At 34.6% G+C, this 25,703-nt stretch overlaps 1 protein-coding gene and 1 long non-coding RNA gene across 3 annotated transcripts; both read right to left on the bottom strand.

Moving 5' to 3' along the window:
* Positions 1–2,211: 2,211 nt before the first annotated feature.
* Positions 2,212–7,340, bottom strand: LOC115964552. Its single transcript, XM_031083840.1, has 4 exons — positions 6,474–7,340; positions 5,745–6,320; positions 5,103–5,477; positions 2,212–2,397 (listed from the first exon to the last, which is right to left on the bottom strand). Exons 1-4 carry the CDS (start codon positions 7,338–7,340, stop codon positions 2,212–2,214), a joined length of 2,004 nt encoding a protein of 667 aa, XP_030939700.1.
* A 7,261-nt stretch (positions 7,341–14,601) lies between these two features.
* On the bottom strand, positions 14,602–17,022 carry LOC115965715. 2 transcript variants are annotated; one of them, XR_004086143.1, is made up of 4 exons: positions 16,507–17,022; positions 16,332–16,398; positions 15,107–15,249; positions 14,602–14,999 (listed from the first exon to the last, which is right to left on the bottom strand). It is a non-coding gene; the product is annotated as an uncharacterized LOC115965715 (long non-coding RNA). The 2 variants fall into 2 exon arrangements; XR_004086144.1 differs by lacking the exon at positions 14,602–14,999 and having other exon boundaries at positions 15,012–15,249.
* Positions 17,023–25,703: the final 8,681 nt, after the last annotated feature.

Below are 25,703 nucleotides of genomic sequence, written 5' to 3'. Positions count from 1 at the left end.
CTCTCGTTTTTGGCCATTTTTTCCCAGCCCCTTCCCAAAGTTACTTAGTTTTCCTTTTATACTCGCCTGTGTTCATTATCCTTCATCCACGTGTAGGGTCAATCTTTACATGGCTGATACTTATCCCATCAGTCCATCCCCCAAAGTCGTTGGGGGTGGTTGTAAGAGCCAAAGAATGCGGCCCTGTCGGGTTCAGAACATTAAATGACAATAACAGCAGCTTTCCCTGGATATTTTAGATCTTTCTTCCATGTTCCAGTCCTATACCGTTTTTACCCTTCCCTTTGGGGGTACTGTGGGTCTGCCGAGGACTGAACTACCCTCGGCGGTACCCAAAGGCTATTCCGTTGAACTTGGGCCATAATCCTCCTCGGCTTGGGCCTTTGGACTCTCCCTGGGTAGATGGGCCTGGCCCATAAATCATTTGCGCCCCACAGTTACTAATCACAATATATAAGTAATTCAAATTCACATTTATTATTTTGTTGAAGTGCCACCAATCATATTCATTGCCACATTGTTTTGTAATTTTTTGATAGTAGCTTTCACATTTTCGAAAGAAAAAAAAGAATTTATAGAAATACAACCCAATCACAATTAGTCATATTAACGTGTAAGAATGTTGGATTTAATAAAAAATTATAATATAGAACAAGAAATAATATATTATTTAATTGATAATGAAATATAAAAGATCAATATTATTTAACTTATTGAAATTATATTGAAATATAAAAAAGCCAATTAATAGCCAAAGTGATGTGATGTAATGTGGCACCACCTTCAAATCTTCAAATAAATCATCCACAACCCCTTCTAGAAAAACAAAGACTAAAACCCCATTAAAACACACCAAATAGGAGTAAGTTACAAAATAAGATATTAGTTCTCTTATCATTTTAATCAAGTAGGCAATAAATTGGTATAGCGAGCAAGGGATTGGCTCTTGGCATTGTTAACCCATCGTTCTCCTCCATGTCCAGGTCATTAGGCAACATGCCATTAGGTAGCTCCCAATGAAAGCAATGCACTAACTGGGCTACAATATATTTGACATTTATAATGCCTAATAGCATTCCAGGACACTCTCTTTCGACCAGATCCAAATGGGAGAAACTGGAAGTCACGTCCCCATAGCCGACTCCAACATATAAGCAAGAGAGGCAGTCACCTAAGGCCCCCGGATAAAAAAAGGCCCCCTAATTTTAACCAATAGAGCTATTTCTTTTATTTTAATATTATTAATTCAGCCCAAATATTAACCAATAAATAAAATAGTATTTTTTTTTACGAAAAAGAAATTCTATATTCACAATATTTTTTACAATAAATTCTAAGTAGCAGGATGTTATTGGTGGTTAAAAAAATAATTTCAATGGTGGGTTCAAATTGAAATTAGTAACAATTTAACACCTAGAATTTATTGTGAAAATGTTATGAATTTAGCACTTCTAAAAAAAAAAGAGCAATTACACAAAATTTCACAAGATTTTTCACAACAATTGAGTTGGAAAATTTTTACTAATTCTCGTTTAGGTCTATTACTAACATCATTTTTTTACTTACTATTATTAATCTGCCACATCAACAGGTATGAAAATTTTTGTCAAATTTTTTACGTCTATAGCCATTCTCAAAAAAAAATTTCTAAGTGGTTCATATTAATTAGTAATTTTGCATCTAACAAGAGAATAGAGTTTAAGTAATATTTAGATTTTTTTTTTTAAAGTCATTTTTAAATATATAAAAGGCCTCAATTCATTTTTCGCCTTAGGCTCCTCAATGCATCAAGCTGCCTCTGCAGTCTGCACGTCCCTTCATATTTATATTATTATTTATGAACCTTTTAGGGTAAAATTCTTCCATGTTATTGGACCACACATTAGGATCTCGTCCAATTTTCCAAGAATTTGTTAAAATGACTGTTCCCGTAGGTATGTAATATCCATTAATCTCAATGTCCTTCATGGATTGATGTGGGATTAGAAATATTGCAGTAGGATGTAGTCTAAAACTCTCTCTTATCACTATATCCAAGTGTGGTAACTTTTCCAAATCTGTTTCCTCCACCATTCCATTCATTCCAATAACACTTCTTAGCTCATCTTGTAGATGTTTCTCGTGGATGCCTCAAGAGCTCAGAGAGGCTCCACTCAATTGCAGCACTTGAAGTGTCTGATGCGCCCGCAAACATGTCCAACATGATAGCCTTTATACTCTCTCGGTCAATTGTGTAAATTTGCTCATCATGGGTTGGTTCATCAAGGAAAGTAATGTGTCCACAAAGTCCCTATGATGACCTTGTTGCCCAATGTCAACTTGTTCATGTTCTCGGATAATTGCATCGAAGACTTTGTCGAGAGCCTCAGGAACATTCTTCAGGCGCCGTTCCAATCCCTGAGGACAACAAATGGTTAATCAATTGTAAAGTCACATTTCCATTACTTAATCGATTGATAAATGCATTTGGAAATAAATATCAATTATTTTTTATTCAGTAATTTGTCAATTCGAGTATTATATATATATATATATATATATATATATAGTTGTAAATTTAAATTTAATCCATCAATATTTTCCCTTTTTATAGTATAAAATCCTAGTATGTTTAAAATAAAATAAACTTTTAAAATGTAGAACAATATATAAAATTTAATTTATCAAGAGTACTATTGCAGTTTTGACATGACAATAGAATTACTCAATAACTTAAACTTTAAAAGCAAAGATGGATTCACTTCAAATTTAATTTAAAATCTAAATTTTCACATCAATTATATATAAAAATTAAATAAACTTACCTTAATTGTACCTCATAAGAGCAAGCTTTTGAGATTGGTTCATTTAATTTTATTTCTAACATTAGACAGATCAGCTAATTACCAATCTAGATTTACATATTCAAGCTTAATTATATATATTTTTTTATTTTGGTCAAACAAGTTTAAGTTTGTTCAAGAGTTACTTGGCTAATTTATTCTTTCCCAATAAATTTGTTTACCCCTGCAAATCTATACTAATAATTAATAACTAAATTATAACTGAAATTATATCAATTAAGTTAATTAGATAGAAATGATTTTTTGTATGAAATTTTAAAAATTATATTTCCCAAATTTAAATTTGTAAAAATTATATACACACACGCACACACTCTATGAAATAGACTATTTATATCATTAATAAATTACAAATAATAATTGATATCTTATAAACTTACTTACACACTTACATAATCCAATTTCAAGTCTATATAAATATATAATTATATATGTATATATAATATTATATATACTAAAACTCATACTCATGAGTTTGTTCACGAATATTTTATTATTTTTGATTTTTTTTTTTTTGCTGAATTTTATTATTTTTGAATTTGACTTGTTCAATTGTTGAGTTTAAATTTGGACTTAGGTTTGACTTGTTTAGTAAATAAAATAATATAGACAAGCATTTATTGGAACCAAGTGCGAGAATATTAATAGCTAGATTTATTTACAAACATATTATCACTTGGATTGTTTTTAGTCCTAATCAACTATCTTATGCTGGATGAAGTTTTGCTTTTTAAAATTAAGAAATGGTAATGGATACTCTTAGGGTAATGATTAACAATTCATTTAAAAAAATAACAAATAATATTTTTTTATTCTATTATCATTTTTTTTTCACTTTTTCTCTTGTTCATTTCTTCTCACTTTTTTCTTTTTTCTTTTTTTCTCTGGGCTTCTCCTCTCTTTCCCTCTTTTATTTTATTTTTAATATATTTTTTCAATGTTCCTTTCTTCTCTCTCTCTCTCTCACTGGTTCTTTTTTTTTCTCTCTCTCTCTCTCTCTTCTTTTCTCTATCTCTCCATCTTTGTGGGTTTGGTGGTGGTGGTTGATTTTGGGTATGATTTTGTGGATTTTGGTTGTAGTGGTGGCGGTGATTGATTTTTGGGTGTGAGTTTTTTGGATTTTGGCTGTGGTGGTGGTTAAGTTTGGGAGTGGGTTTATGTATTTTGGTTGTGAAAAAAAATACAATGGAGCTAGCTCCAAGAGCTTCCATGGCTACTTCTTTCACAGCTCAAACTAAAGAAAAGTGAGAAATGTGAGGCTGTTCAAAACTTTATTATAATGGTGGACTGAACTTGAGGACTGAATTGTTGAATATAAAAGGTTGAAAAATTTATTAGAAACCCAAAAGTGCAAAACCTACTAAATGAAACAAAATTGTTCCTGAATCAAATATAATATTCTTATGTTTCTCACCTATTTTGAGCTCCAAAGTATAGACATCACAAGTATTTTCTTTTAATGTGAGCTAAAAAAGAGAATTATAATGCAATCGTAACTAATATAGTATATTTCTCTAAATATTTAATCACTATTCAATAAATCATATAGTTTTTTTTTTATAGCTCACTATAACAACATAGAAACATGCAAGGGAAATCTTAGAAAAAGGTTTAATGATAAACAGTAGAAAAATTTTTATTGATAATAAATGTGTCTTACAAGGTATTGCTAAGAATGGGATGAAGTTCCCTTTGCCACATGTGTTCTTATTAGAGTATGTATATGTTGCCATCTGTTTTGCTCCTTTGTTTCTGTTAACTGATACAGCATGCCACTTCACATCTAGGGGTGGCAAAATCAATCCAAACCCATTTGCCCACCCAAACCCACCCACTTAAATGAGACCCGAACCCACCAAATTATTAATTGGGTTAAATGGGTATTAACTCAATTAAACCCAATTAACGTTAATGTTTATTGGGTTTTAATTGGGTACCCAAATTTTTTTTTTTTGATGAACCAGAAATTTTATTAAGAGAGAAAACAAACTACATAGGCAAACAAGCCTCACCCTGAATAACAGAAATAACAGAAATAAAAGAAGGGGGGCTATTACTAACATCAAAAGAACCAAAAAAATACAAGCTAAAGACCACTTTGCTAGAGAATGAGGAGCCATATTGCACAATCTGGGCACCCAACAAACATAAACCTTAGGAGAAGAAGCCAAGAGTATTCGAGAGTCATTACAAATGGACTTGATTCTCCAAGGGGGGGGGGGGGGCAGCTTCCAAATCAGAAAGAAGATTGGAACAAACTTGGGAGTCTGATTCTATGATAATCTCCTCAAACTCCAAGTTTGTTGCCAAGGTTAGTGCCCATTTAATAGCTTCAGCTTCTGCCTGAAGAGGGAAGATAGTATTCGTTCTCTTAGAACACGCAAAAACCAACTCCCCTCTCCAGTCTTTGGCAACAGATGCAATGGAAGAACAATGAGGGCCTACAGCAGCATCAACATTAATCTTGATTGAAGAAATGGAGGGAGGGGTCCACTGATGTGAAGGAGCCAAGGTGGCCTGGCTTAAGACAAAGGGCCTAGCAGACTTGTGCTCAAGAAATAGTTTAGAGATTCTAGAGGATAGCTCCTCAACCTTTACAGCTACACCTTCAAAAAGAGAAAGATTTCTCTGCTTCTAGATAACATGACATAAAATAGCTCCAAAAAGTAAGAAGTCTTCCCTTTGGCTCACAGTAAGCTCCTCGGCAAAAGGAGGAGAGAAGAGAAAATTAATGAGGTCATGAATGGAGGCAAGGTCAAGAGAGTTAGTTCTCACACCCCATTGACTGTTAAACCAAAGAGACTTAGCAATAGGGCAAAGAGCAAATATGTGGAGAGACGATTCATCAGAAAAGTTACAAAGAGGACACCTAACCTTAACATTGGCAAATTAACTAATTACATCTTCAGTAGGTAGAACATTTGCAGCAATTCTCCATAAGTGCATTTTCAGCCTTTCATGCAGCCTAGACTTCCACACTTGGCCCTGGGAGAGGTCCATCATCAAAGGAGGGGAAGAAATTCTGCCCAACCAGTAAGCAGATTTGATTGTAAATTTCCCTGAATTTGTGAGGGTCCAAGACAAAAAATTAGCACTAGGGAAAGAGGGTAAAGGTACTTGCATAATAATGTCCACCACTGAATCCTCAAAGAAATGCCAAAGTTTAGCAATATCCCAACCACTGCGATCTTGATTCAATAGTTGAGAAACAATCAAAACAAAATCTGGATTTACACCAACCTTGGGAGATGGGATGAAACTTGGCAGATTTGGGACCCACGGGTCTGACCAAGTTCTAATGGACTCACCATTACCCACCAATAAACAAGCTTCAGATAATAGGTCTTTAGTGCCAACAAGACTTTTCCAAACAGGGGAAGCATTACTATGGGGAGCTTGATTAAGCCAATTGTGGTGAACTTTGTACTTAGCTCTCAGAACCTCAATGCAAAGACAATCTTTCCCAGATAACACCCACTAAGCAAGTTTGGAGAGGAGAGCTTGGTTGAAATCTCAAAATTTCCTAAAACCCAAGCCTCCCTCCTTTTGGGGTCAGCATAATGCCAACCAAGAAATTGGAGTCCAATAAGAACTGGACTTTGATTTGGGGCTCCACCAGAACCTACGGACAGTAGCATCCAGCTGCTCACAAAGACTTTTTGGGAATTGAGAGGCTGTCATGGTGTAAACTGGAATGGCTTGAGCCACCGATTTAATAAGGGTTGCCCTCTTGGACCAAGATAAATTTTTGCCCTTCCAACTGCTGAGCTTGTTCTCTAACCTTTCTTTCACCAATCTGAAATCTTGACTTCTGCTTCTAGACAAAAATAGGGGGACCCCAACATAGGTAGAGTGTTGAGGGAGAGAACAAAGCCCCCCGGTACACCTTACTTGATTGAGGAATTGATGACTGACACCTTTGGAAGAGAAAAAACCAGATTTCTCTACACTAATTTTCTGACCAGACCAGGAGCAATACTTTTCCAGGAAACCTTTAAGAGAAACTAGTTCAGATGCTTTAGCTTTACAAAATAAGATAACATCATTCGCATAGCAAAGTTTAGAAATAGGAGGAGTCGTACTTGAGACTTTCACTTCTGATATATTGCCATCAGCCACTTCTTTGTTGATAATTCTCATCAAAACTTCACTGCCAAGGATAAACAGGTAGGGAAATAAAGGATCTCCCTGACGAAGGCCATGTGAAAGGTTAAAGCTTGGGCATTGACCCCCATTCAACAACAAAGTGAATTGCACCGATGATAAGCATTGGTAAATAAGATTAGTGAAATTTTTGCTGAATCCAAAAGTTTTAAGGACTGTGATCAAATACCTCCATTCCATTTTGTCATAAGCTTTTTGGAAATTCAGCTTAATTCCCAAGAAGCCTTTTTTCTTCCCAGTATGTTTAAAACTGTGAATAATCTCATGGGCAAGAACCACAATCTCATTAATCCACCTATTAGGAACAAAAGCAACTTGAACCGGATCCACCATCCTATTTAGTAATGGCCTTAACCTGCCAACAATTATTTTTGAGATCACCTTGTAACAGACATTACAAAGCCTAATAGAACAGAATTAGTTGAAATTGTAGGCCCCATTCTTCTTTGGGATGAGAGAGATGAAGGTCTTGTTGAAATCTTTTAAGAGCCAACCATTTCGAAAAGCCTTTGGGTTGCTAACACAACTTGATCACCAACCGCATCCCAATGGTGCTTATAAAATAGGGCTGGAAAACCGTCAGGGCTAGGAGCTTTAAAAGACTTCATACTAAACACCACTTTTTTGATTTCCTCCCTAGATGGGATTCTACACTAGCTCTCATTTTCCTGATTAGAGACACAAGGCTCAATTAGATTACTAAGGTCATCAGGAATGGGAGGAAAGCTAGTTTGATACAAAGCCTTAAAGTTATCAATGAAATAATTCTGGATCTCCTCCCTAGAGTTAATCCAAGAACCATCATCCAACTTAATCTCAGAAATACAATTCCTGCACCTTCTGATGATTGTGGAAAGATAAAAAAACCTGGTATTCCTATCTCCTTCCTTGACCCATAACTCTCTAGACTTTTGGTTCCATTTCATATCTTCCTTGGCCAACCAGCCATCTAACTCTAGGCTAAGAGAAGCCTCTAGCTCCAAATTTTCCCTATTGGGGGCAGATTGTTGAACCTCAGAAATTTTGGCTTAGACGCATTTGATTTTCTCCCTTGTATTCCCAAAAAAGTTCTTATTCCAGTACTTCAAGTCGTGGCAAGTTATTGCTAATTTTTTAACAAGCTTGAAACCATGAGAACCCTCCACCTAAACTTGCCAAGCATGCTTAACAACCAATCTACTTTCTTTTGCCTTAGTCTGCATTGCTTCAAAACGAAAGGGGCGGAGAGCATTTTCAGGCTCCAAGTGAGTGTCTTGCAAAATTGGGTTGCGGTAAGAGATTGCATTACATATATGCCTGACTCCGGCCTTAGGGAAGAGAGATTGCCATTCCTAATCACATAAGCACTGATCTAGCCTCTCCTTAATATTTGCTAAGCCTTCTCTTCTATTAGACCAAGGAATTGGTCTCTTGCTCTGTGATTGAATTTTAAGAGGGGAACCTAAGGAATAACACTTAAGATACTTTACCTAAGTTTTGTCCCAAATTATATATGTAAGATTATTATACTATGCATCTTAATGTGTATCTTTTAAGTATATCCATGCATATGCATGGGGTTACAAGCTAGTTTATTTAATGGGTAAGAATTGACATCCCGGTGCAATAAATTTCATTTCTATCACAAAAACTTCACTTGTTCGCCCTTTACCTTTCTACAATTTTTTTTTTTTTTTTACTTTTTTTATTTAAGGGTTTTTAACTCAATCATTTAAAAATATTGCATCAGGAGTGCGTTTGGCCCCTACTTAGAGGACTGGAAATCGCATGAATGCCATTGTAAGAATTGACTATAAATACTTGTAATCCATCCATTGATAGACATAGAGGTTTCATTAAAGGAACATCTTCCTGATTTGTTCTTAATTGTAGAGCACAATGATGTATTGGTAGAATCTTTTATTCATGCTTTTTAAGATTGGAAATTAGAGCTAGTAGATTCGTTTTTTTAGCTGCTCTATACAATAGTCCTTCTGGCAAAGGGGATGAGATGTTTGGAGACTTAACCACAGTGGCAGGTCTGATGTTCAGCCATTTGTAAAGGTTTGCTGCGAACTTCCTTGGAAGTATGTTTGGAATGTTAAGGTGCTTCAAAAGGTTGCTTTAGTTGCTACATGAACGTGTTCAAAGTGAACAAGTAGGCACAAAAACACAACCAGCATGACCATGGCTTGACTTGCACTGCCTCTTCCCAGAGACATCTCGAAGCAGAGCTGTATAGTACTTTACTGGGGAAGGCTGAAGTATAAAGTGGTGAGAAAGCTACTTGAGAGTGAGAGTGCCAAGAACTGAGGCTCTAATAACCCTTTTTATTGTGTCGAGGAAACTAAGTAAGACGTGGGGTCCAATTAGTTTGGAAAAAATGGGACAAAACTAAAGACAAATTGGTGACCCTTTTTTTTGCTGAATAATTGGTGACCCTTTATTGATCAAAAATTTGTCTATAAAACCCCACCATAACCACCACGTTGAAAATTCTACTATTAAAGTGTTAATTACATTATCACGGGGTAAAGAGAAAGGAAATTTGCCTTTGAGTAGTTCTATTTCATTGGTATTGTTCTGTGTATAGTTCTAAGTGGTATTGTTCTATGTATAGTATGTATGAAATACTGTAAGGTGCTCCTAGAGTACTTATTACTTAAGAACACATCCACGGTAAGGTGCTCTTAAGATAAGTTGTCTTTGAGTCTACCTAGGGGGGTTTTTGTCATAGACTAACTATAGGCAGTCATGACCATTAGGTAGCTACTTTTGTGGGCTTTTGTTGTGTGATAGATACTTATTTTGATTTATTCAGTTATTATTTTTTAAATGTTTAATCATTTTCTTTATTGTGATTTATCTAATTTATTGTTATAATATTTTAGGTTTTATTCTTATGGATTACAATGATTATATTGATAATAGTGATGAAGATCATTCCTCTGATGTGGAAAATGATGAATATGATGATGAGGAATTATATGATCTTGCTATTGCTGGATGTCATGTTGCAGTGACATATTATATGAAATATATGGATAAACAACCTTGTAGAGATTCTGAACAAACTGGCTATATGTGGTTGATGGATTGTTTGACGAGTAATGAAACGAAATGTTACGAAATGTTTAGAATGAAGCCACATGTTTTCCTTCAATTGTGTAATGTTTTACAACATACATATGGACTTTAGCACACAAGGCATATTAGGCTTGAAGAGTCTGTAGGTATATGTATAATGATACTTGGACAAGGAGCTTGTTATAGGATGGTTCAAGAAAGATTCCAACATTCTGGTGAGACTATACGCAGACATTTTCATAGAGTTCTGAAATGCCTTAATATAATGCCAATGGATATCCTCAAGCCTTCTGACCCTACATTTAGTGTAGTTCCAAGACATATACAGAAGAATCCATTGTACATGCCACACTTTCAGGTATTCATTTCATACATTCTAATTTGTTTCTAATATTTGTTAGAATTATTTCCTAAGTAACTGAAATTTATATTCTATTTTAGGACTACATTGGTGCAATTGATGGTACACATATTCAAGTTTTTGTTGGAGACGACAAGAAAGCTCCATATTATAATAAAAAGGGTGTGACATCTTTTAATGTGATGGTAGCATGTGATTTTGATTTACTTTTCACATTTGTTATGGTTGGATGGAAGGGTGCAGTACATGATATACGAATTTTCTTAGATGCTATCCGTCGACAATCTGTCAACTTTCCAAAACCACCACCAGGTATATAATATTTTTATATATTAAATATGTATGAAGGATATTATTTATGTACATCTTACATTTTTTTTTTCTTTTACTAGGAAAATATTATTTAGTTGATGCTGGATACCCCTTAAGGAAAGGATATTTGCCACCTTATAAGGGACAGTGGTATCATCTTTCAGATTTTCGACGAGCTGGTTGAGGGAATCACATAGAAGAGAGGTTTAATTATGTTCACTCATCACTTAGAAGTGCAATTGAGCAAACTTTTGGAGTGTGGAAGAATAAATGGAAAATTTTGAAGCAAATACCACCTTATGACATTAAGCACCAAAGAAACATTATAGTTGCTACTTGTGTTTTGCATAATTTTATTAGAAAACATGATAGGGAAGATGAGGGATTCAATTGGGATGAACATGAATTGGACAGACCAAGAAGCAATAGTAGTGGAGAAGGTAGTAGTAGACAGGCAAACGTTGAAAATATACAAGATGAGGAGATGAAATTTGTTCATGACAAAATAGCTTGATCCATTTGTGGGTTGTAAACAATATTTTTATTATTTTTGTTTTGGTGTTTTGGTTTTTAATTTTTTGGATAAGAACATTTTTATTATTATAATGGATTGTCTAGTATTGATATTGTTGGCAGTTAACATTTTAATATAATTATTTTCCTAATCATTTTAATATCTTTTTCTTGATGAGTTATTTTCAATATTTTAAATTTGATAAACTTCTCTCCATGAATTTTAACAACGAAAACATCATTATTGTTGTTATTATTAATGCAATTGTGAAGCTTAACTACATATTTTCAATAAAAAAAAAAAAAAACACTGATCACAGGAAAAATGACAATATAACCTTCAAAAAATAGTTAAGTCCTTTTTTGAAATTTACACTCAAAACAGCTATTTTTAAAACAGTTTATCCAAATGCTTAATATGGCTTTAAAAATAGAAAACACATATTTTCACATTTTTACCAAACACTTATCTGTAGTTTTTAAAATGAAGTTTTCAAAAAGCACGTTTTAAAAACGCTAGTTTTTAAAATGCACCTTTTGAAACAACTTATCCAAACAGGCCTAAAGGTATTTGCTGTTGAGTGTTTGCATATTATAATATTAAGATATTGCTACATTGGTGTACAATGGTAATTTATAGGTTGTAAAGAGTGAAGTAAATCACTGCCCGTATGAATATGCTAATTTGTTATTATTATTTTTTAAAATGAGAAAAATGGTTTCATCATGTTCGTAGTTTCAATCAGGTTGTGTCCAAATCTATCAATGCCATAGGCCCATTTCGTAAAAGATTTTTATTAACTTTATTTGAATTTTGCAAAAATACGTATAGATAAAAAGTGTGTGGAAATACGTGTTGTGGTGTTTAAACATCAGTTTTCGTTGTTTAAACACTGTTACAAAATAGGGCCTTAAAATTAAGGGCCTTGTTGACAATTTGATTCCAGTATCATATTAGGAAGCACTAGCTTCGTCATTTCCAAAATCTGAGTCACTAAGTGTTGCAATTTTTTTTGTTATTTGGCATTTGTTTGGTAAAATTTCAATGAGATGTGTGATATGTAATACTCTGTCTCAATTTTTCTTTTTCTTTTATTTTTGAAGTTCTGTTAAGCAACTTTTCTGTCAGATTTAGATTATTGTATTTGATTCTTGTTGATCAAGTGTTCAATAACCTTTAACTCCATTCCTTACTGAGCTTCCCTTAGCGCTGCATCTTTACATGACTTTCGTATTGGAAACATAATCTTAGGATTGTTGGTCTGTTAAAATTACATATTCGTAAAATGAAAATGGTAAGATAGATAAATAAAAATACCCTAAAAAAATAAGATTCATTTATTTTCAAACTTAAAAGAAAGCAAAGGAGGACACGATTTCCTCTCTATTTCGACTTACCCACTTTTTTTTTCTTTGTTCTTCGTCTTTTCCCTTCTCTTTTTTTATTTTTATTTTTTCTTTTCTCAACTAAGATTCTTCTTTTCACAAAACCTTTCTTTTTCTTTATTTATTTATGTGCATATGTGTTTGTATGTTATGATACGGTTAACAGATACTGTAACAGGGAATGAGGACAAATGATTAGGACGGAGCTAGAACTTGGAGTTAGGAGGGTAGTCCTGCTACTCGCTATGTGCAGCAACTCTGACTTTTGACTTTACTACTTTACCACTAAGGATTTTTGTTTAAAACTTTTTAAATGACCAAGTTGTTTGTTTTGGATAAAATAGGTTGATTAGGCTTAATTTTTAATTTTTTTTTAGTTTTATTATTAGTATTTTTTGTTGTTGAGTTTATATATTTTGTTTTAGATTTAATCTATTAATTTTTTATGTCCTTTAAAATGTGGAAAATGCAAAACTACAAAAGTTTTACAAATTGCTAACATGGTAAGTGGTTATTGGTAAGTAAAAAGTGATGCAAGTGTGCGAATCAGCAAGAATTTGCTACCTTAATAGTTTGTAAAAATGTTGTGAAAAAATTTGTGGCTATAACATTACTCTTAAAAGAATTGATGGTATTGTTAAGAAGGGAAAAGTGTAATTTTATTTAATAAAATTGCTAAAATTAGTACTTATTAATAAAATAATATATATATATATATATATTTAAATTTAGGGGGGGCCTTTGTCCCTAGTCAATATATAGCTCCTCCCTGCAAATGACATGTTGATTGTTAGGGTACAATGCTGATGTCAAGGGAGTAATGAACACTGTTTTGGCCCGCTTGTGTTTCCAAGTGGTAGACGAGAAATTAGGCTTTCATTTGGTTTGGCTACTTTTAACTCGTTAGACCAGGGTTTTAGTTTGAACTTTAGGCGAAAATGGCCAAATGGCCATCAGATTCTAACTATTTAGTTAATAGACCCATTTTGAAACTATATAGCATATTAGCAATTCGAGTTTGAGAGTCTCGATTTTGGAATCCAAAATCGAGTCTCTCAGACTCGATTTACAAACAAATTTTTTTTTTTTAAAAACTTTGAGCCTCACCTCACCGGATCGGATCAGATCACAGAGGGAGAAAGAGTCAGATCAGATCAGGGAGAGGGAGACTAGATCAGAGAGAGGGAGACCAGATCAGAGGCCGCACGACCTGGGTCGCGCGACCTGGGCAGCGCGATGTCGCGCGAGCCAGGCCGTCGCGCGAGCCCCAGGTCTCGTGCGACCTGGCCGCGCGCGAGCCCCAGGTCTCGTGCGACCTGGCCGCGCGCGAGCCTGGCGGCCTGACTCGCGCGGCCAGGCTCGCGCGCGGCCAGCTCGCGCGCGGCCAGGCTCGCGCGCGGCCAGGGGGCGCGCGGCCAGGTCGCACGAGACCTGGGGCTCGCGCGACGGCCTGGCCACGGCGTCGCGCTGCCCAGGTCGTGCGGCCTCTGATCTGGTCTCCCTCTCTCTGATCTAGTCTCCCTCTCCCTGATCTGATCTGACTCTTTCTCCCTCTGTGATCTGATCCGATCCGGTGAGGTGAGGCTCAAAGTTTTTAAAAAAAAAATTTGTTTGTAAATCGAGTCTGAGAGACTCGATTTTGGATTCCAAAATCGAGTCTCTCAAACTCGAATTGCTAATATGCTATATAGTTTCAAAATGGGTCTATTAACTAAATAGTTAGAATCTGATGGCCATTTGGCCATTTTCGCCTTGAACTTTACCTTGACTTGGGTTTTATATCCAAATCTATTAATGTGTTAAATTAAGGACCTCTTATTTTTATAGAAGTTAAACTACGAATACTAACACAAAGTGGCATGAGTAATGGCTTGGATCCAAATCCTCTCTGGTTAAATGTTAATAAGAGACGAATCTATAGCAAATAGTTAGAAGAAGTGAAGTATATTTCCACACTATGACAAAATAACAACCTTAGTTTTACAAATACTAATATAAGAAGGAAGGTACATATCATATTTTGTGTATCTCGTTAATATGTCAGAGGTTATATATATTAACCTTGCTTAACGGTATAGTCATTTATAAACATCTTAACGCCTCTCTAATCTGAGTCTCCCAATCATATGATACCCAATTAACATCTTTTCCCCCTTTGTTTTTGCCAACAAATGCCACTCCTCATCACTTGCCTCCATCTTCCTCTTCCAACCAACATGAGCAGTAGTTGGCAATCCTTACAGTTAGTGAAACTAAAAGCCTCTTAACACTAACCTCCCTTGTATTCTCAGTGCAAATTTCTTTCTTTGTGGAGCATAGTTAGGTCCCTTTTTAATGAGTAGCCATTCCATTCACTAGAGCATAAGTAGTTCAAAAATATAAGCGATAAGTACATGCAAACAATTTAAGTAATGGTTTTAAAAGACAAGCAACACCAAGCTGAAAGGTTTAAGATATTTACCAAAGACATGAAATGGACCCCCAAGAAACCAGAAGACATTCAAGAAAATTCACACTTTGAGAGCCTAGTGATTATTCGAGTAGGTAGATAGATACACTCCTTGATTTCTATCCAGAACATTGAATCAGTTTTTATGATTATTGCTGCAACACATCCATTTATAGCACAATATCAAAAACCAGATTCTAAGCTTTATATGGTTGTTCAATTTAACAGTTTTAAATTAGACACATTTTCGTTCTGTAGCAAACTAACAGCAGTGTTTAAATGCAATGCTAAATAAATTATCAAGGTTTGATAAAAAAAAAAAAAGAATGGTACTTGGAATATTCCTGTGTTTAAATGCAGTATTCAAAAAGGTAATTTAAACAAATTTTCCAAGTTAGAGAACGAAAATTAATTTAGTGAGTAGAATTTCTTTTGCTTTAAAACATCAAACAATGAAATACTTAATTTAACTTTCCCATACCTAGTAGTAGTTGCCATAAGCATATCAACAAGGTACAAAAGAATATTAATCATTATATACTAATGATTAACTACAAACCCAAAGGACGTCTATGCCGGAAATTATTTATGTCAGATGTAAATTTCTTCTTCAAAAGTATAACAAAACCATAGAATAAGAATTTCACCAAGAAACAATAACAAATCCGAAAGGACAATAGTTGAATTATTAATAAAAACTCATAGACATGATTCTCAAAAAAAGAAAAGAAAAAAAAAGAGAGAGACAAACATAACAATATTGGTAGAATTTGAGCAAATGCATACATACACATCTTTAAGGTGCCAAAATATAAACTAATATTATTTTTATCTCATTACTGCTAGCAATGATTAAACTCAAGTATACTAGTTCTAAATTCAAGCTGTATATACTTATTTGTCACCTGCGCCCCTTGAATTTATTGGCAACACAAATTGTAGAGGTTGTCAAATTAAAATTTTGATAGCGTTTGGCTCACCTCAAAATGAAAGGTCAGTTAAGGGCAATTCAGTGTTTAAAACTTAATTTTTCAGTTTAATTCCATGTTTATGCAGTGTATTCTCCCACAAAGAAATAACACAATATCGGCCAGATTTAAAGCAACCAAGCTCAAAGGTGTATGTTCGAAAATTAAAACATGCAAGTCCAAGAGAAAGCACAAACAGATAACAAAAACACACAAGAAAGCCCATTCAGACATTTTTACAACCATTTCATCCACACTAATTAATGTACCTGAAATTTCGACACAAAGAAGAAGTTGCTTTTAACTTTCTTCTTCTCCCCTCTTTCCTCCGAGTTCCTAATCATCAAGGCATATTGCTATTCATCAATCAAGTATAAAACAAGAACAACAAATCGTAATGCAACCAATCAAAAAACTGAAACGAAAAGGGTTTGAAGTACTTACAAGAGCTTTAAGCAGTTCCGATAAATCCCAAAAAGGATTGCATATATGGTTATCTTTAGTTCAATGCATAAAACCGTGCAATGTTTTAGTGAGATCCAGGGACAGATCGAGTAGAGCAACCCAACAAAATATAAAGTTGAAGAAGAAGAAGATTCGTATGAGTACCTAGAAATATGAATGAGTGTTGAGGAATAGAAAGCTACAGAAGAGATACAAAACAGTGGATAGAGGCAGAGACAAGAGCAACTATATGATATGTTAACTGATTCAAGGCTTTACCTAGAGAGAAAAACAGAGATTATGTATTCTAATATTGCGCATTATTACAGCAATAAATCATGTTTTAATAGTTTCAATCGTCACAACAAATTCAGCGACAACAGAACCGGTGCCATCAGCGAAAAAATTAAATAAATAAATAAAATCTCCACCCAGTATAATTAATATGTTGAAATTGTTGCTATATGTGCATATATTTATTTTGTTATTTGAACAATTCACCCCATCATTGTTTACTAGTTAATGATTCAGTAATGCTGGAGATGTCATTGACATTTGGTTTCCTTACCCCATGAAGGTATAAAACTCAATTAAAGTGTTTAATTAAAGTTTAATTAAGGGCATTCCACTTTCCACGTACCAGTAATGTTCAAGCTTTTGTTGTTTTCCTGGGTTTTTCCGTGAGAGAACTTTTTTTGAATGGGTTGCTTATGGTTTTTAATTTGTTTGATGGTTACTGTGTAGTAGCTAGTACGGTGTATTTATCAAAAGGATAATCTCAGGTTCATTTCCTGCTGGCGGGGAGACGAGAAAAGAGAGAGTGAGAAGACAAGACTTACAACATTAACACTTACAAAAATGTCAAACTTTTGAAAATACTAGCGAAATTTATAAGGAAGAGTATGTCTTTAAACTATCAAAATAAACTAGCTTATGATCCCTCTAATCTCAAATAAAAATTTCTTTATATCTTCAAATAAAGCTAATTTTTTTAAAATTGTTTGTAGTGATTTTCCTTTTTTCTTTTTATCCTCAAATGAGCTTCTAGTAATGAATAAGTATACAAAATAGATCAAGTTCTTTATAACTTAGCAATATTGACTAGTTTTTTCTTTATGAAGAATGCCACAGTTTTGAATTCGCATTCTCCACATATTATGACAATTAGATTATAAAAAAAAACTTGGTTCTCAATATATATATATACACACACATATAGTAAACAAAACAGTATAGTTTAAATTTAATAGATTGGTCTCTTTCCCAAGAGAGATTGAGCTTCTAACCTTTTATTTGTTTTTTATTTGAACCTATTGTGGGACATAAATCCCAAACTAAAACATTTCTAGTTGTATTCCTTTCTTGCAGTCTTCCAAAAAACACATACAAATGTTGCACTCATACTTAATCTGTTTTGTTTTGTTTTTTGCTAAATCTTTATCTGTGTCTTTTTAATCCTTTTTTTTCAATCTTCTTTATCTTGTTTCACTTTTTATTCATTGTTACTTATTTTTTAGTCAATATCGAAGGACTAAACAAACCAGCCTAACAACCACCATGCAACCACTATTCATCTCCCAAAAAAAAAAAAAAAAAAACCACTATGCAACGAGGGCGGTGTTCGGCCATAGTGGACGTGATTGGTCAAATATTATTTATCCTTATGGTGGGCTAAGAAACCCAGAGGCGATACAGCAGTTGTGTTCAGAACTGACGGCAAAAATGGCCCATTACCATCAATTTTGGAAATAATTTGCTCAGAAACACTGTTTCTGAACTATATAGTAATCTACCACTTTTTCGGGCCTATAGCGGCGTTTTCCTGAAAATTTTTTTTATAAGTCCCATAACAGGTTCAAGGGGCCCTATAGTGGCGTTTTTAATCCCTATAGTGACGTTTTTGGGCCCTATAGCGGCGTTTTCCTGCAAAATTTTTTGTAAGTCCCATAACAGTTTCAAGGGGCCCTATAGTGGCGTTTTTAAGCCCTATAGTGACGTTTTTGGGCCCTATAGCGGCGTTTTCCTGCAAATTTTTTTTTATAAGTCCCCATAACAGGTTCAAGGGGCCCTATAGTGGCATTTTTTAAGCCCTATAGTGACGTTTTCGGGCCCTATAACGGCGTTTTCGGAAAAAGTGGTATTTCCCTAATTATTTCCGAAACAGTGCTCTGTTGCTAAATATTTCAAAAATTAATGCTAATGGGCCATTTTTGCCCAGAACTGACTCAGCGTAGCCCAATAAACAGGGATGAAATTACTCTAAGACCAAGTGGACCAAGGGCCCATAGACTAATCCGTTACAACAAAAATTGGGTGAATTCAATTTCAAACAAGCCCGATGCTTAGTACTTTCAAACAAGACCAAGTGGACCAAGGGCCCATCAATAATCTTGAAATCAGGTCCACATTAAAAAGTCCAACTAATGTGGACTCACTTGGGCAAACAAGTTGTTAGGAGTTAAATTAGTACTGTCAAATTCCCTTACTGATTTGAAATTTCATTTCTCTTCAAAAAATCAATACCCATCATTAAGAAGTTGTAAGATTACCAAAATCAAATTTTGTAGTTCCTTCTTCGCTTTTGAACTTCAAGAAGATTATGGTAATTTTATGACCCAATTTTATTTCGGATCAAGTTTTACAATAGTGTAAGTATCTAGATGACTCAAAGCAAAGAATAGCATAGTAGAAAAAATGTTGTTTTATGAAGCTCAAATATTCCTAGCAAAATATTGGAAAAGGATCAGACTAAAGTTCATTTACTTTATCTATACCGTGACCCTCTCTATTTTTCATCAAATTTTAGAAGTAAATGATTATCAACATTCCTTATAGTCTATTTTTATAACAGGATCAAGGATAGGATAAGTATAAAGGCCCACACCAAGCATCTTGTTGACTCTTCCTAAACAATGTAACTCTGAGGCTTAAATTTTGGACTAATGGACTAATGGTCAATACACCCCCTATCCTCCATTCTCACTCATCAAAGACCCACTTATAGCCTCTATAACTAGAAAACCCAAAGAAACAACTAGAATTTCTCAACAAATACAGAGAAGAATTCTCAAGAAGGAAACTCACCATCAACTTCCTACAAGCAAAAACCAAAACACAGAAAATTCCCTTCCTCCTCACCAAAGAAATACCCAAACAACAAATACAACCAATAACACCAACCACTCTATCAAATCCCATCCTACTCAGAAAACTCAAAGAAAGGATTGAAATTAAACCATTAGCAACAACCAAGTCAACGCAATACATCAAGCAACAACAAAGAGACTAGACCCACCCAATGGAGAGCACTAGGACCAACAAGGCAGAGATCAATAACATAGGACCAAGGTTTGGAACAACGGCAAGGCTTGGTCTAGTGATGGAATTTGAGATGGTGTCCTCTGCTAGAAATTCAGTAGCGCGTCATTAGAAGAAATAGTTTAGGAGACTTATGGTGGTGATGAGGTTCAGCAACGGTAGTGACTATGATCGGGTGGCCAATGACCATATATTTTTGATGGAGATCCTTTCACAGCTACACACGTGTTATGGTCCAAGATTGAAGACATTGATTGCCAGTGAGTGTTGGGGCTGTCGTTGTGACAACGTCCACTTGAATTTGTGGGAGGAAGAGGGTAGTTCCAATGAAGCAGCCTCTCTCTCCTTTCTGTTTCTCTCCTTCTCCATTGGTTTGGCTTTGGTATGATCGTATGAGTGACATTTGTGATTTAAATGGAAAACTTAAGGGATGGCTCAATTTGGCAAGTGTGTAAAGTTTAAGGAGTAAATTGGATAAAATAAAAGTTTAGGTGTATTGGCCACTGGTCCAAAGTTTAGGGGTGTCTTGGCATTTTTCCAGCCATCTAAACCTAGAGCTCCCTTTCTTAGTTTCCCCATTCCTCCTTGCTTTAGAAACAATATTCAGCCTTCACATTGTTGTTTTGATTGGTACGTCCTAATCATTTACACATATCATATTAAACCCATGACTTCAACGCCCATCCATTGTTTCTGATAGGCAAAGGAGAAGACATTTGGTACAAAGAACAATAGCATACTGATTCTGGATTTGAACAGAAAAATAATCTAGGAACACTGTCAACCCAATGAAGTGAATAATCAAACACAATTTTTTAATAAGTATAAAACAAGTTTGGTATAGAAGAGTAGCGTTAAAATGTAGAGCCTCATAAAGATTTACAATCATAAATGTAAATAACTGTTAGGTTCTAAGTACTTAGGAACTAATGTATTAGAACTCTAATTTGTATTGTTGGCAAACCATGACTAAAACAGGTTTTATAGTCTTGTTTAGACTTGCTCAAAGTATGTGTTTTATGTAAAGTTGGAATCGAGCTGTTGCAGAATTCATTGTGCAATTCGGTCTGGCTTGATCGATCGAGAATTAGGCTCGACCAATCGAAAGTCAGGCAGAATGTTTTTTCTGCAGAATTTCCAACTCAGCCTTAAGCCCATATGATGTGTAGGGTTTTATGTTTTACCCTAGGTATAAAAGGGAAACCCTAACCACATTTTTGAGGTGGCTCTATTTGCTGTGTGTGTGAATCTCTTGTGAGATCTGAGAGGTGGTTGCCTTCACACATGCTTAGGATTATCAATAAGGATATTTCATTAAGAGATTGATGATCATTCAGTTGCTACAATAAAAGCTTAAAGATACACAAGCAGGAGTGCTTGTACTTGCTGGAGAATCCAAGGAAGAAGGAGTCCGTGGTCTCGGAGCTGTCACGTGGTTGTGTCAGTAAGTTTTCTACTGGTGGGTAGCAATAGGATGTTAGTAGTCTAAGTTGCTATTGTAAAATTTCGATTCTTTCATAGTAGATTCAAGTTTACCTTAAGGATAGCTAGGTTAAATCCTCCTCAGGTTTTTACCGGTGTGGTTTCCTGTGTCATCATATCTTTGTGTTCTTTATATTCCACACTTTACATTGATATGATTACATGATTATGTGTTAACCTAGATTTGAAATTTGGACTAAATAATCACTTAGCTAATTAACTAGGTTAATCCAATTGTGTTTTAAAGGGTCTAAAAATGTACAATAACTCCAAAAAAAATCATAGTACAACATGTATATATATGTTCAAGTATTCCAATCCCACCAGATTGTCCACATAAGGTAGTGAGGAACTACCAACCAGATGATGATATTTATATGTTGTATGTGTGCCTTCAAGCAAGAATGGACATCTATCACCTTCTTGACATCAACCAATGTACCCTAAAAGCAACAAAACAAAGGACCAAAAATCATGATTTACTAAAAAATGAACCAAAGATGGTCTATTGATTTACAACTGCCCTTGCATATATACAACACCAATTGACCAATTCCATTATTGTGTAGCCTTTCAATGAGCGTTCCTTGAATGAAAAACCTGTTTACATTCTCAGTGTTGATATGAAAAGGCTCAATTGACATGGTGAGGAATAAGAACTTTGAGGCTTCACATTAGTCTGGAGGAGTAAAAGCAATAGCTGTGGTTCTTGAAACCAACATAAAGGGAATTATTATTGGTAATGGGGTTGCTCTTATTCAGAGAAAGAATTTTTTGGTGCCAATAAGTTCCAAAAGGCACCTGCTACTTACAAAAAAACAAAAATGCTTGCCTATATTCACTCTTTCATCAAAAACCTCTGTAGAAAATTATTGCTTATGGTAATCCTAATAGGCAAAATTACATAGTCATGTTTTGAGCTTGATCATGATTTAAATTGAGCCTAAAAATTATTCAAGAAGATTTTTATTAGTATTATATTATAGGTTGCAATAAATTGTTTTGATAAATTCCTTGTACATATGTTAGAACACATGAAAAGAATTTTTTGTGCAAGCAAATAGATACATTATATTGCTGACATATTTTTTTTTTTCTCAATCTATCATGGTCTTATTTTGCCTGTGAATTGTTGCTAAGTTTTATTTCAAATTTCCAACCGACTTGAAGTCATTGATGATTTTGAATTTTATCCTACAGAGGTAAGGATTGCATTGGAGTACCTTCACTGTCAAGGTAATCTAATCTTGATGATGTCTAAGGTGATGAATTTCATAAGTGAGAATTCAAAACATATTCTAAGTTAATAATTGATTTTTTGAAGGAACTTTTTCTTAGACAACTTGACTAATATAGTACTTTATCTAATAGTTTACAAATCCCATTATGCCATAGTATTTTGCTTCTCCAAATGAGCCTGTGTCAACTTGTTGTCACTGATCGTTCTGTGAACTTTTCTATCACACCTTTGGAAGAGTGGTCCTTGTACCTGCATAATCATACCTCAAATAGCCAAAATATTCTAAATACTGCAATTTCTGCTGCTTAAAATTTTCCAACATATTTTAGATTCAATTTCAATGTTTGGTTGCACAAGCATCTGTAATGTAAAAAGTGCAATAATACAGACTTACTTCTTCATGCTTTTACTAAATCTAGAATTGATTTCCTTACAAGGGTATTTCACAGGGATTTCAAGCCTAAAAATGTTTTACTTGTGAACAATGGGCACATTCCTTGACAAATTTTGATTTGTCATGTTGACATTTGAAAGCCACAGGTATTCTAGTTATCTAATCTTCTTAAGCATATATAGTCTTAGGGAAAGGGGGAAAATAAAGATTTAGAAACAACGGTACTGCATAGATCCAATATATTTTGAGATGCATTAGAATAAATCTGATAAAATCAAGTGCTAATGCGCGCATTTTTGTTCTACATCAAGATACTGTTAACAGGTAGTGGTGGCAATGGTGATAAGGCAAGAGGGTAAAGATATGTTGGAGGACGATAGTGATGTTGTAAGGTTGAATTTAATCAACCATTTTGTTGGCTTAATTTCATGCCAAATTTGCTTGTAATTCAACATTTAGAAACCTTGTATTTAGATGGGAATCATGTAAGGGTAGTGTGTAGGAGAGTGTGAAGAAAAGCTCAAGAGTGTGCACTCATCAGGGCCTCGCAATTGGATCTCACGACTGGCTCGCAACTGGCGAGTCGCCAGAAGAGGCACACGTGTGAAGCATGCAGGGGAGCTGAAGAGTCATGCCAGCTGGAGCACTACAGGACAAAACTTCTAGTCTGGCCAGACAGTTAACTCTTGACTCAAACTCGCGACTCATTCCAGTCGCCAGACAGCTCTGTTTATTACAAATCTGACCTTTTGCATTCCAAACACACACTAGTATAAATACCCTTATACCCACATATTGTAAACAGCTTCTAGAGAGAATTTTGAGAGAGAAACCCTAGAGAAAAACAAGATTGACTCATCCACAATCTTTATACTTTGATTCTCCAAATTCCTCTACTCTTACCTTCTCCATTAATACATCCTTGAGAGATACATTAGCCAAATCCTTATCTCACCATACCTATATTTGTGAAAAAGTTATTTGGTACTTGGGAAGCAGTTAGGAAGGGGCTAATTGATATTGGTTGATGCAATGAGCTTATTGTGGAATCTAGTAAGCTAGAGAAGACAAAGGTTCGGAGTAACCTCGTTGAAGCAAGAAGCTTGGAGGGCTTAGGTACACTGGGTAGATTAGGTTTGGAGGGTCTTCTGTTGTTCATGTATCCCAACTTTATTCATTAGTGGATTATTGACCGTTTGGAAGGCGGCGGAGAGGTTTTACGCCAATGACTTTGGTTTCCTTTTCGATAATACATCACTGTGTTGTCTTTGTGTTTGCATCTCTCTTCCTTAATCTTTGCCATTTAATTACTGCTGTGGTTGTGATTATTTTCGGTTTAGATTGTTTTATCAATTCTTTTTTAGCTTATTTTCATATTCCACACATACATTGTTTGATAATAAGCTTGAACTGGTCATTTGTAATTTGGGGGTCTAAACGTTCATAGGTGTTTTACACACTATTTGAACATTTAGATGTCAAGGTTGTAAAGAATACTGTGTTTTGGTCATGGACGAATTGGTGAACATTTCTATTTCTTAATGTTAACCACCTCTCATTTGAGTCCTAGGAAAAGTAACAATGCTTTCATCATTTTCTTTGACACCTTGGCTACTATTGCCGTTCAGTCTGAAATTTATCTTGACATGGGATTATATATTTAAATCTATCAACGTCTCAAAATCTAAGAACTTATAGTTATAAAGATTTTCACTCTAATATCAAATTACAAATTAGTTTCTGAGTTAAACTATAATGAATTGAGCCAACAGTATGTATATCAAGTTTAGAAAAAAAAATGAAAAATGAAGACCATGACTAACACAATGTGGCATGGTTTGTGTCCAAATCCTCTTTGGAGTTGCATTACAATCAATTTGTCAAATTTTTATTTTTTCTTTCTAACATCAGCTTGTCAAAAATTCAAAGGAACCGTGGGTTCATCTTTTCCATGTGTCATTGTCTTCCTAAAATTAATGACATTTAAGTTGCTAAAACTTGGTAACAAATTTGTATACAAAATTAGACATTTACAATAAAAATTTACAAGTAAGCAGTAATGGATTCAGGGACAATAAAATGATCATTCTCTTTCCATATAACCCATAATATAGCAAAATAAGAAACAGCCCCTAGGGCAACCTTTAGCATTGTACATACTGGCCAGCCAATAATTCAACAAGCTACATAGGGAATGTAATAAATTGTGAGAAAGCCACAGCATATCCTTTGTTCTTTTTTTACGGACGAATTACAAAACCTTAATTTCACTAATGGTAAAAAAAAATGTAAAATGAAAGCTTGTTGGATAAAAATCAAAACTATTTACATTTTGCTTATTAAAGTTAGATGTAACACTTTAGTATGTTTTTCTCTCGTAATTATTGGTGTTTCACAATTTCCATCAGTCATCCACTTTGTAGGTCATTTCGAAATAGTAGATTGAAATTGTCAAAAAACTAGATGAATAAGGGAAAGATCAAATATGAATCATTATGGACGAGTAGAAAGCTTCAGATAGTATTCATATTTATTTTTTTAATTTATCTTTATGGGGATACAAAACTATGGGTAGAGGCAGATACAAGAAGGATGTGACCTAGGGATTAAAAACAGAAAATATGGATGCTTATGAATTCTGATATTGCCTAAATGGTTCATGACAGTAAAAAATCATGTTCTAACAGTTTCAATACAGAAGAGATGCCAACAGTAAATCTAATCTATTGAAATACTACCAGTCAAATTCATAGTGCAGAAAGC

This window comes from Quercus lobata, chromosome 10 (genome assembly GCF_001633185.2).
Source record: "Quercus lobata isolate SW786 chromosome 10, ValleyOak3.0 Primary Assembly, whole genome shotgun sequence".
Lineage (NCBI taxonomy): Eukaryota > Viridiplantae > Streptophyta > Magnoliopsida > Fagales > Fagaceae > Quercus > Quercus lobata.
Note: the sequence above shows the minus strand (reverse complement) of the source record. Positions and strands in the feature narration are given on the sequence as shown.

Excerpts from the sequence above, each read along its gene's own strand:
- LOC115964552 (XM_031083840.1), bottom strand. The coding sequence starts at position 7,340 with ATGGTGGATCCGGTTCAAGTTGCTTTTGTTCCTAATAGGTGGATTAAT. Across the intron at positions 5,478-5,744 it reads ATGTTCTACCTACTGAAGAT|AAGCAGAGAAATCTTTCTCT; the intron begins GTAATTAGTTAA and ends CATGTTATCTAG. Across the intron at positions 2,398-5,102 it reads TCATAGAATCAGACTCCCAA|GGATTGGAACGGCGCCTGAA; the intron begins GTTTGTTCCAAT and ends TGTTGTCCTCAG.